This window comes from Pseudochaenichthys georgianus, unplaced genomic scaffold, assembly GCF_902827115.2.
Source record: "Pseudochaenichthys georgianus unplaced genomic scaffold, fPseGeo1.2 scaffold_419_arrow_ctg1, whole genome shotgun sequence".
Lineage (NCBI taxonomy): Eukaryota > Metazoa > Chordata > Actinopteri > Perciformes > Channichthyidae > Pseudochaenichthys > Pseudochaenichthys georgianus.
The window spans coordinates 27,575-40,000 of record NW_027262984.1 but is presented as its reverse complement, the minus strand read 5'-3'; the positions used below and the strand labels follow the sequence as shown (position 1 = coordinate 40,000).

General features: G+C 41.7%; 1 protein-coding gene across 1 annotated transcript in view; it reads left to right on the top strand.

The window, feature by feature from the left end:
• Positions 1–12,426, top strand: part of LOC117442375 (glutamate receptor 4-like) — a gene marked incomplete at its 3' end in the record, with an annotated part of 156,824 nt that overhangs the window by 119,831 nt on the left and 24,567 nt on the right. Inside the window, exon 7 of the mRNA XM_034078375.1 lies at positions 12,037–12,243. Coding sequence (XP_033934266.1) covers positions 12,037–12,243 — 207 coding nt within the window. The remainder of the gene's footprint in view (positions 1–12,036; positions 12,244–12,426) is intronic.

The following is a 12,426-nucleotide window of genomic DNA, read 5'->3' as shown; positions in this document are numbered from 1 at the left end:
TATCTATCTATCTAACAAGCTAGCTAGCTAACGTTTCTTATCTAATGAGTAAACTAGCTTGCGTTAGCTAGCAAGCTGGCTAGTGAAAGTTAACACTCTTATTTGAAAGCTAGCTCATGTGTGCTATCTATTTAACGGGCGATAGCGTACATTAGCTTCGTGTAAGCTGGCTAGTGAAAGTTAACACTCTTATTTGAAAGCTAGCTCATGTGTGCTATCTATTTAACGGGCGATAGCGTACATTAGCTTCGTATAAGCTGGCTAGACAATGTTTGTTAAAACTAGCTACCGCCACATTAATATAATATATATGAATTATCTCTTTGTGATTATCTTGCAGTGCAGAATTGTGTCGGCCCTTCTGGCCATGAGAGTTATAACAGCATTGTTGACGTGATTGTTTAAACCAATCGGCTGGTCTCATACAGCAGCAGCTGCAAACATGGCTGTACATTGCCAAATATATCATATGTTAGTAACGCAAATTAATTCAAAAGCTTATAAACAGTTTATTTGGCAAGTCATAGTCGACAAGGTTGGTGATGCTATGCAAAGTCATAGAAGTACACATTAAACAGATGTACCAACATATTAAAACAGTGCTGACGCCGCCAGCAGCATAAGGTGAATAAAGTGAGGTGGTAAATAAGTCTGCTGTAAACCTGTCCCTTTCTCTGACTACCTGCCCCAGCGTACAGTCCATTACACACTTCCTGTTAGCATTACACCAGCTTAGAAAGACCGATGCTCTCATAATCATCCCTGCTCATATCCATCACGCTTTATGCAGCATGGTATTACAGGAACATTACGGCTGCCTTTCCCGCTTTAGATGTTGGTGAGAGTCATGTTTGTTTAAACCTAATGAAGTGTCCCGGTGGTATATTGCAGCAGTCCTCCTTTCCGTGTTTTAGCATCAGTTATATCGGAGCAGTTCGCAAGCCGTATCGTAAAACCACTCTGTCATCAGAGCGTAAAGGCAAATAGCTTCTGTCCAATTTAGAGTTTTTAAATACACATTTAAGCGACTGATCTCGTGTAATTAACAATCAACTACAACGATCATCCGTTCAGCCGTCATTAAGACAAATTAACAACAGCTAATTAAGTTAATGATAGTTCAGAACAAACAAACGTCCTTTTCTGGAATTAACATAAATTCAATTTGTATCTATCATGTGCTTTCAGACAAATCAAATTAAAGGAAATCGGGAATACAAAAGAAAAATCAAGAAAAAATGCTAACTTCCAGCTCAGACAAAAGATACGTCATCGCTGCACCACTCTGTTAAGTTGGTCCTGTAACGTGTGTGTGTGTGTGTGTGTGTATGTGTGTGTGCGTGCGTGTGTGTGTGCGTGCGTGCGTTAATGGCATGTTTAATTAGCCTCGTTAGGCCGTGAGTGCAGCAGTGTGTTTGGGATCATTGATTGGCTGTCGGTCCTCTCTTCTCGTGCCAGAAACACTGACAGCATCTTGTTATCTGCTGCTGCCGTCATCACTCACATGTCCCCGCTCTGATCCAGAAGCATCTGCCAACATCCGCTTGTAAATTACGCATTGCTCGAGCTTCGGTACAACTGTCGTGCTTTAGATAACTTCTATTGTGAGTTGGAGACGTGTAAATAAAAATGTAATTAAATGAACTTCAGACATTGCTTGTACAGGTTTGTAGTAAACATGGTCCTGCTTCACTTTATCACATGTAGTAGGACAGCTAAAGCCTTCAAAGTTGATTTATTTTTATTTTTTAAATGCAGTTATAATAAGACGAGAGTCCACTATACATACTTGAACTTCTTATGTTTGTAAAAGTATTTATTTAATGTATGCTAATATGGTTGAACTGCTACCTAACCCCAACCCTTTCCCCCTGGGGTTTATTGATATATTTAATACAAATTAAGGGCATCTGAACCTGGTTCCTGGGAACAGCAGAAGAAGACAGACAGGAAGTAAACACTAAAGGGAACAGCAGAAGAAGACAGACAGGAAGTAAACACTAAAGGGAACAGCAGAAAAAGACAGACAGGAAGTAAACATTAAAGGGAACAGCAGAAGAAGACAGACAGGAAGTAAACATTAAAAGGAACAGCAGAACAAGACAGACAGGAAGTAAACACTAAAGGGAACAGCAGAAGAAGACAGACAGGAAGTAAACACTAAAGGGAACGGCAGATGAAGACAGACAGGAAGTAAACACTAAAGGGAACAGCAGAAGAAGACAGACAGGAAGTAAACATTAAAAGGAACAGCAGAACAAGACAGACAGGAAGTAAACACTAAAGGGAACAGCAGAAGAAGACAGACAGGAAGTAAACACTAACGGGAACAGCAGAAGAAGACAGACAGGAAGTAAACATTAAAAGGAACAGCAGAAGAAGACAGGAACTAAACACTAAAGGGAACAGCAGAAGAAGACAGACAGGAAGTAAACACTAAAGGGAACAGCAGAAGAAGACAGACAGGAAGTAAACACCAAAGGGAACAGCAAAAGAAGACAGACAGGAAGTAAACATTAAAAGGAACAGCAGAAGAAGACAGGAACTAAACACTAAAGGGAACAGCAGAAGAAGACAGACAGGAAGTAAACACTAAATGGAACAGCAGAAGAAGACAAACAGGAAGTAAACACTAAAGGGAACAGCAGAAGAAGACAGACAGGAAGTAAACACTAAAAGGAACAGCAGAAGAAGACAGACAGGTAGTAAACACTAAAGGGAACAGCAGAAGAAGACAGACAGGAAGTAAACACTAAAGGGAACAACAGAAGAAGACAGACAGGAAGTAAACACTAAAGGGAACAGCAGAAGAAGACAGACAGGAAGTAAACATTAAAAGGAACAGCAGAAGAAGACAGGAACTAAACACTAAAGGGAACAGCAGAAGAAGACAGACAGGAAGTAAACACTAAATGGAACAGCAGAAGAAGACAAACAGGAAGTAAACACTAAAGGGAACAGCAGAAGAAGCCAGACAGGAAGTAAACACTAAAAGGAACAGCAGAAGAAGACAGACAGGAAGTAAACACTAAAAGGAACAGCAGAAGAAGACAGACAGGAAGTAAACACTAAAAGGAACAGCAGAAGAAGACAGACAGGAAGTAAACACTAAAAGGAACAGCAGAAGAAGACAGACAGGAAGTAAACACTAAAAGGAACAGCAGAAGAAGACAGACAGGAAGTAAACACTAAATGGAACAGCAGAAGAAGACAAACAGGAAGTAAACACTAAAGGGAACAGCAGAAGAAGACAGACAGGAAGTAAACACTAAAAGGAACAGCAGAAGAAGACAGACAGGAAGTAAACACTAAAGGGAACAGCAGAAGAAGACAGACAGGTAGTAAACACTAAAGGGAACAGCAGAAGAAGACAGACAGGTAGTAAACACTAAAGGGAACAGCAGAAGAAGACAGACAGGAAGTAAACACTAAAAGGAACAGCAGAAGAAGACAGACAGGAAGTAAACACTAAAAGGAACAGCAGAAGAAGACAGACAGGTAGTAAACACTAAAAGGAACAGCAGAAGAAGACAGACAGGAAGTAAACACTAAATGGAACAGCAGAAGAAGACAAACAGGAAGTAAACACTAAAGGGAACAGCAGAAGAAGACAGACAGGAAGTAAACACTAAAAGGAACAGCAGAAGAAGACAGACAGGAAGTAAACACTAAAGGGAACAGCAGAAGAAGACAGACAGGAAGTAAACGCTAAAGGGAATCTTTAAATCAATATTGTGAGTCAACCAGCAGTTTGAGACCTCCACAGCAGTTTCATGTGTCTTTAAACATTTTGATTGTGTTATTGCGTATGTTATAAGTGTCAGAACGATTGCCACTCTTTAGTTAAATATTTGTAAGGGAAAACGCTTTGTTATTGCACGATGATTTCCTTCATACCACTGCTTTATAGCATCCTCCGTTTCAAAACAATCAATATATACAGAATTACAGTCCCTTCAATATCTTTGGGAATGTACATGAGGGCGAGACTCTCCATACTATGTTGTAAAATGTATTATCTCTTGGATTTACACACGGCATCTATTGCAGTCTGTCCGTCCTGGGAGAGGGATCCCTCCTCTGCTGCTCTCCCTGAGGTTTCTCCATGTTCCCTTTAAACTGTGGGTTTTCTCTGGAAGTGTTTCCTTGTACGATGTGAGGGTCTAAGGACAGAGGGTCTGAGGACAGAGGGTCTAAGGACAGAGGGTCTGAGGACAGAGGGTCTAAGGACAGAGGGTCTAAGGACAGAGGGTCTGAGGACAGAGGGTCTAAGGACAGACGGTCTGAGGACAGACGGTCTGAGGACAGAGGGTCTAAGGACAGAGGGTCTGAAGACAGAGGGTCTAAGGACAGAGGGTCTAAGGACAGACGGTCTAAGGACAGACGGTCTGAGGACAGAGGGTCTAAGGACAGAGGGTCTAAGGACAGAGGGTCTGAGGACAGACGGTCTGAGGACAGATGGTCTGAGGACAGAGGGTCTGAGGACAGAGGGTCTAAGGACAGAGGGTCTGAGGACAGACGGTCTGAGGACAGACGGTCTGAGGACAGAGGGTCTGAGGACAGAGGGTCTAAGGACAGACGGTCTAAGGACAGACGGTCTGAGGACAGAGGGTCTGAGGACAGAGGGTCTGAGGACAGAGGGTCTAAGGACAGAGGGTCTGAGGACAGAGGGTCTGAGGACAGAGGGTCTGAGGACAGACGGTCTGAGGACAGAGGGTCTAAGGACAGAGGGTCTAAGGACAGACGGTCTGAGGACAGACGGTCTGAGGACAGAGGGTCTGAGGACAGAGGGTCTGAGGACAGAGGGTCTGAGGACAGAGGGTCTAAGGACAGAGGGTGTCGTATTGTCATACTGATATTCTGTACACACTGTGAAGTCCACTGAGACAAATGCAACATGTGTGATATTGGGCTATAAATAGACATTGATTGTTTGATTGATTGATTGATTGATTGATTGATTGATTGATTGATTGATTGATTGATTGATTGATTGATACAACGCGTGGAAGGGAAGTTGCATCTCAATGAACTTCACATTCTGTTGTTTCCAGGCTCTGTGATTGGTTGCCGAAAACATGACCAGCCTAGATTTCAGATGGTGATCATTGTGTCCTAATACTGCAGACTAGATGAATCACTGTGTTGTAAAGTATAGCATCTGGAGCATGCTCTCTCTGCACCGAGGAGGCTTTGGGTTACTCGCTCGAGGCGATGTCAAGCAAACACAACTCAGGAACTGCTCCTGTTTCAACATGCAGCCTGCTGCCGTGCAACGCTTACATCTAACGACCTGTGACATGTCGAGAGACAGATGTGGCCTCGCCTGATTATTTAAAGTCTGCAAGTGGAGCCTTTTACGAACTGATTTATAGACTCAGATAAGTGGGGAAATCACTTCCTCTACTTTAAAGAGTCCTCTCCTGCTGATGTTCAGGTGTATATCAGTATGTAGTGTCTCTACTTTAAAGAGTCCTCTGCTGCTGATGTTCAGGTGTATATCAGTATGTAGTGTCTCTACTTTAAAGAGTCCTCTGCTGCTGATGTTCAGGTGTATATCAGTATGTAGTGTCTCTACTTTAAAGAGTCCTCTCCTGCTGATGTTCAGGTGTATATCAGTATGTAGTGTCTCTACTTTAAAGAGTCCTCTCCTGCTGATGTTCAGGTGTATATCAGTATGTAGTGTCTCTACTTTAAAGAGTCCTCTCCTGCTGATGTTCAGGTGGATATCAGTACGTAGTGTCTCTACTTTAAAGAGTCCTCTCCTGCTGATGTTCAGGTGTATATCAGTATGTAGTGTCTCTACTTTAAAGAGTCCTCTCCTGCGGATGTTCAGGTGGATATCAGTACGTAGTGTCTCTACTTTAAAGAGTCCTCTCCTGCTGATGTTCAGGTGGATATCAGTAGTAGTGTCTCTACTTTAAAGGGTCCTCTCTGCTGATGTTCAGGTGGATATCAGTATGTAGTGTCTCTACTTTAAAGAGTCCTCTCCTGCTGATGTTCAGGTGTATATCAATATGTAGTGTCTCTACTTTAAAGAGTCCTCTCCTGCTGATGTTCAGGTGTATATCAGTATGTAGTGTCTCTACTTTAAAGAGTCCTCTCCTGCTGATGTTCAGGTGTATATCAGTATGTTGTGTCTCTACTTTAAAGAGTCCTCTCTGCTGATGTTCAGGTGGATATCAGTACGTAGTGTCTCTACTTTAAAGAGTCCTCTCCTGCTGATGTTCAGGTGGATATCAGTACGTAGTGTCTCTACTTTAAAGAGTCCTCTCCTGCTGATGTTCAGGTGGATATCAGTACGTAGTGTCTCTACTTTAAAGAGTCCTCTCCTGCTGATGTTCAGGTGGATATCAGTACGTAGTGTCTCTACTTTAAAGAGTCCTCTCTGCTGATGTTCAGGTGGATATCAGTATGTAGTGTCTCTACTTTAAAGAGTCCTCTCCTGCTGATGTTCAGGTGTATATCAATATGTAGTGTCTCTACTTTAAAGAGTCCTCTCCTGCTGATGTTCAGGTGTATATCAGTATGTAGTGTCTCTACTTTAAAGAGTCCTCTCCTGCTGATGTTCAGGTGTATATCAGTATGTTGTGTCTCTACTTTAAAGAGTCCTCTCTGCTGATGTTCAGGTGGATATCAGTACGTAGTGTCTCTACTTTAAAGAGTCCTCTCCTGCTGATGTTCAGGTGGATATCAGTACGTAGTGTCTCTACTTTAAAGAGTCCTCTCCTGCTGATGTTCAGGTGGATATCAGTACGTAGTGTCTCTACTTTAAAGAGTCCTCTCCTGCTGATGTTCAGGTGGATATCAGTATGTAGTGTCTCTACTTTAAAGAGTCCTCTCCTGCTGATGTTCAGGTGGATATCAGTACGTAGTGTCTCTACTTTAAAGAGTCCTCTCCTGCTGATGTTCAGGTGGATATCAGTACGTAGTGTCTATACTTTAAAGAGTCCTCTCCTGCTGATGTTCAGGTGGATATCAGTACGTAGTGTCTCTACTTTAAAGAGTCCTCTCTGCTGATGTTCAGGTGGATATCAGTATGTAGTGTCTCTACTTTAAAGAGTCCTCTCCTGCTGATGTTCAGGTGTATATCAATATGTAGTGTCTCTACTTTAAAGAGTCCTCTCCTGCTGATGTTCAGGTGGATATCAGTACGTAGTGTCTCTACTTTAAAGAGTCCTCTCCTGCTGATGTTCAGGTGGATATCAGTACGTAGTGTCTCTACTTTAAAGACTCCTCTCCTGCTGATGTTCAGGTGGATATCAGTACGTAGTGTCTCTACTTTAAAGAGTCCTCTCCTGCTGATGTTCAGGTGGATATCAGTACGTAGTGTCTCTACTTTAAAGAGTCCTCTCTGCTGATGTTCAGGTGTATATCAATATGTAGTGTCTCTACTTTAAAGAGTCCTCTCCTGCTGATGTTCAGGTGTATATCAGTATGTAGTGTCTCTACTTTAAAGAGTCCTCTCCTGCTGATGTTCAGGTGTATATCAGTATGTTGTGTCTCTACTTTAAAGAGTCCTCTCCTGCTGATGTTCAGGTGTATATCAGTATGTAGTGTCTCTACTTTAAAGAGTCCTCTCTGCTGATGTTCAGGTGGATATCAGTATGTAGTGTCTCTACTTTAAAGAGTCCTCTCCTGCTGATGTTCAGGTGTATATCAATATGTAGTGTCTCTACTTTAAAGAGTCCTCTCCTGCTGATGTTCAGGTGTATATCAGTATGTAGTGTCTCTACTTTAAAGAGTCCTCTCCTGCTGATGTTCAGGTGTATATCAGTATGTTGTGTCTCTACTTTAAAGAGTCCTCTCTGCTGATGTTCAGGTGGATATCAGTACGTAGTGTCCCTGCAGAGCAGACGCTGACTCTTCCCTCCAGCTTCCTGTCTGCCTCGTGTTCTGCTGAGTCACACTTCCCTCCTCCTCTCGTTCCTGTCTGAGTGTGTCGTGCATCCACTCTACACTTCCTGCATATTCAGCGCCAGGCTGTCGTTACGATTAAACACGCACCCCCCTTGTTCTGCTTCAAGCGCTTCGGACCCTCTCAGTTCACATTCACAACATGTACAGCTCACACGTGTTTTACTTTGATAGATGTGCAGGGTTCCTCAAACTTTTTCATACCAAGGACTTAACCAATAAAAAAACACTCGCGGACCACCTAACTCCACACATATCCAAAATCACATAGTCTTTCTAGAACAGATTACAAATCGCCTGAAAATGGTACGAACAAGTGGCAACATGTGTGACGAAGGTGTTGCGCTGGTCTATATCATGCAATCGAAAGTGAAACTTAAGCTCGCTCCATTGCGGAGATATTCCCGCGAGAGTGCGGAAAACATACATTTATTTATTTATTTCAAATGTGAAATTGTACCAATATACTCGCGGACCACTAGGGGGCACTCACGGAGTTAGTTAAAGAGGCCCTATTCGGCTTCTTGAAGTTGTTCCTTTCCCGTAGTGTGTTATGTAGGTTTTAGTGCATGTAAATGGCTGAAAAAGCAAACAAATCCCCGTGTCTCATGTCACAGTAGAGGCATGAGACGCAGAAGCAGAAAATGAGCCGAGAAGTAAAATTCTTGCTCATTTTCTGCAGAAGTGATTCGGCAAGGCAAATGTATTTATATAGCACTTTTCAGCACGTGGCGATTCAAAGTGCTTTACAGATTAAAAGCAAAAGACATTTAAGAACTAATACAGCATGAATACACTATTAAAAAGGCTTTTAAAAACAAAGATAATTAAATAAATAAATAAACACAGCAGGTACAGAATACATGAGTATGGGCAGCTCAATTAAAAGCAGCGGCAAATCGGTGCGTTTTCAATCTGGATTTAAAGATAGGAAGTGTTTCAGCGGACGTGGAGGTAAGAAACACGAAATGGTCACGCTTAACTAACGAGCACCAAAGATAAACAACTGTGGAAGAAAGTATCTGATAGTTTGATGAAAAGACAAACGGGACAGGAACAATGCGAAGAGGGGACGTTTCTACAAAGTGGTGGAATTCATTTAAAGGGGCCCTACTCTGCTTTTTGGGTTTTCCATTTCCTGTAGTGTCATATAGGTTTTAGTGCATGTCAATGGTCTGCAAAGGCTTACATCCTTTTCTCTCATGTCACAGTAGAGGCAAAAAATACTAATAAAATCCCCGAAATTATTTTGCAGACATGATTAGGTAAGAAACGCTACATCGCCGCGCTTAAATAACCAGCACCAAAGATGAACAACTGTGGAAGAAAATATGTGATTGTTTGATGAAAAAGACACGAGGTACAGGTACAATGAGTAGAAGGGAAGTTGCATCTCAATGAACTTCAAATTCTGTTGGAGGCGTGTGGCTCAGTGGATAGAGCGTTGGTGTTGGGATCAGGGGAGCACAGGTTCAAACCCCACTGCAGTCCCTGAGACCCTTCACCCCAAAGTGCTTCAGTGGGGATTGCCCACAGTACTGAGTATGTGAGTCGCTTTGGATAACATGCATAGGCGGAGTTTTACATTTGGGGGGGGAAACCTTTTTACTGACAGTCCCAACTATTGCGTGGGTTGCTACGGATACCAATAAAGCCAGCGCTCACCGCACTGAGTATGACTTTTCCATGCCCGCCGTACACACCCTCATATGGAAGGGGCGGTCTCTCCCCCCAACAACAGTGCATTACGATTACATATTATACATAACTGTAAGACTTATCATAACTGTGCACATATTATACTTATTTGATAACTACTACATCCCTTGGTTACTTGAACACGCTACAATATTATTAACGAGTGTCCTACCTTATTAAAATACGAAATATTAATATAAAAAAAAATTATATTTATATTTACATACATACATATATACATTTTCTTTTAATATTATCTTCTATATTACTTTACTTTTACCTATACAGGTATCTATCTTATTTATTTAGTTAGTTATTTATTTTACTAGCTAGGACCGGGAGGGAGGGAAAGGGGAAAAATAAATAAAAATATTGACTGTATAAATGTAAACTCATTGTGCCTGACTCAATAAAAAAAAAAAAACGAAATATTTGTATTGGAACAGTTTTCGACGTAGTAATGCTGTAACATATTTCAGCCACTAGGGGGGGCAATGCTGCCACTGCCCCCCCCCCCCCCCCCCCCCCCCGCAAAATCCGCCTACAAGTAACATGTAATGTAAGGTTGTTGCCGGTTGCATGTGTAGTGAATGTGGCAGCTTTGGCTCTGTGATTTGTTCCCGCGAACATCAGGAAACAGTCCGATGTGTCGTGACAGCGCCGGGCTTCTGATTATGTGGACTTGATTTTGGAGGGGAATGAGCCATAATCCCAATTACTGCAGCGCATCAATCAGCGATGATGCCAAACTGCTGATTTCTCTGAGTGTTGTTCTCCAAAAAGGTATAATTTGGTTTTGATTACAATCTAAATGTCCTGAAGAAAAAAACATTCACAAACGACTGAACTGGGAAGTTTCATTGTAAAAATCAAAACAATTGTGCATCGTGTGCGTCCTTGAGGCTTCACATGTAAAAACATTTAACGCCTACATTTCTTATATTTATGTTCGCCCGTTCGTCTGCTGCTTTTCTGTGTTACTAGAATTGTTATTTCACAAAGCGTCTGCTCAATGAAAAGGAGAGAAAAACCATCTGGAAAAAACATAAACTGCATACTTGTGCATGCAAACACAAAGGACCTTATTTTGCCTTCTATTTGAATCTTTACAATTTGTAGGCAATTTTATTTTCAATCTTTCAGTTTGTGTGTACAGAAAGAGAGGTCGAAATACCGTTTCCCACAATCCAGAGGAATACAAATATATACACAATCAACAGACACTTTTATACATATGCACACATTAAAGCACAACAATCAATATATACAAAATAATACGTCTGTACTTCTACTTAAGTTTCCCTTTCAATTCAGGACTATTGCTTGTAATGGAGTAATTACGTCTACGTCTACTTAAGTGAAGGATGTACTTAACTACACAGGGCTGCCCTACAGGGCTGCAATAGAGGGGTATGAGGCTACAATGGATGATCTGTTTGGTATTTTGAGCAAAACACTTCAGAGACATGTTTGTATATATCTGAGACCTGTAATATATGCCTAAAACACTGTAATAGGAGACCTTAACACCGTCTAAAAGTACTCTACTGCAGGTAAAAGTCCTGCATTCAAATCACCCACAGTAGGTAGAAGTATTTTCAGAAAAATGTAACCACATATAGGACTCCATACATACCTTAGTTTTGTGAGTTTTTTCATAGAGTGCCAGCTTACTTATGTATAGTAAATGTATTTGTTGAATTGACCAACAGTTGCCAATTTTGAGCAAAACACTTTTTTTTATATTTTTATATATCTGAGACCTGTAATGTATACCTACAAATAGTATAATAGGATATATTTAAGTGAAGGATGTACTAATTCCGTCACTATAGCACTCCTAGTGGTCGAATCCTCCAATTTCCCTTAAGCCCCGCCTCCTGTCATTAAGCCACGCCCCCTCTCGGCTAAGTAGATTGAATGGAGGCAAGGCAAGGCAAGTTTATTTATATAGCACCTTTCAACACAAGGCAATTCAAAGACATTAAGAAAATGGCATTTAAAATCAGTCATTAAAAGAGAGAGAAAATAAATCCAGATTCAGCTTTTAGTGCATTTTACAACTCTTAGGACCTAATGATTCTAAGGGCCCTACAATAGTTCATACTGGGTTGTTTATTTAGTATTAAAAAAAGCATTGAATTACGTCTGAATTACAGACGTCTCTTTCCCGATGTTAGTCAATGGGGAAAAGTCTTTCTGGGCCCAGTGACGTCACGGACTGATACGGAAATGGTAGTACCGCCGTTTGGACACAACGAATATTTTCCTCAGAGTCCGGAGCACTTCCTGGGGGCTTGGTTTTAACTCGACCCTGGTGGTGTTAAAGTACTTCTTGTTTGTCATTCTGTTGTGTTGTTGTTGTTGTGTGGATTGTGCGAGTGTTTGTGTGTCTGTCTCACGGTTGTGGTCCCTGTGTAGGAGGGTCCCTACGTGATGCTGAAGAAGAACTGGGAGATGTACGAGGGCAACGACCAGTACGAGGGTTACTGCGTCGACCTGGCCTCGGAGATCGCCAAACACATCGGCATCCGATACAAGATCTCCATCGTTCCTGACGGGAAGTACGGAGCCAGGGACCCGGAGACGAAGATCTGGAACGGGATGGTCGGGGAGCTGGTGTACGGGGTGAGAAATCTGTTTTATACACAACATACCCCTTTAATTATCTGTTCTAGTCAGAGGTGGAAAGTAGTGGAGTACAAATACTTTGTTACTGTACTTAAGTACATTTTTCTGGTATCAGTACTTTACTCCACTACTTATTTTTCTGACCACTTTTTACTTTGACTTCTTACATTTTAACACAAA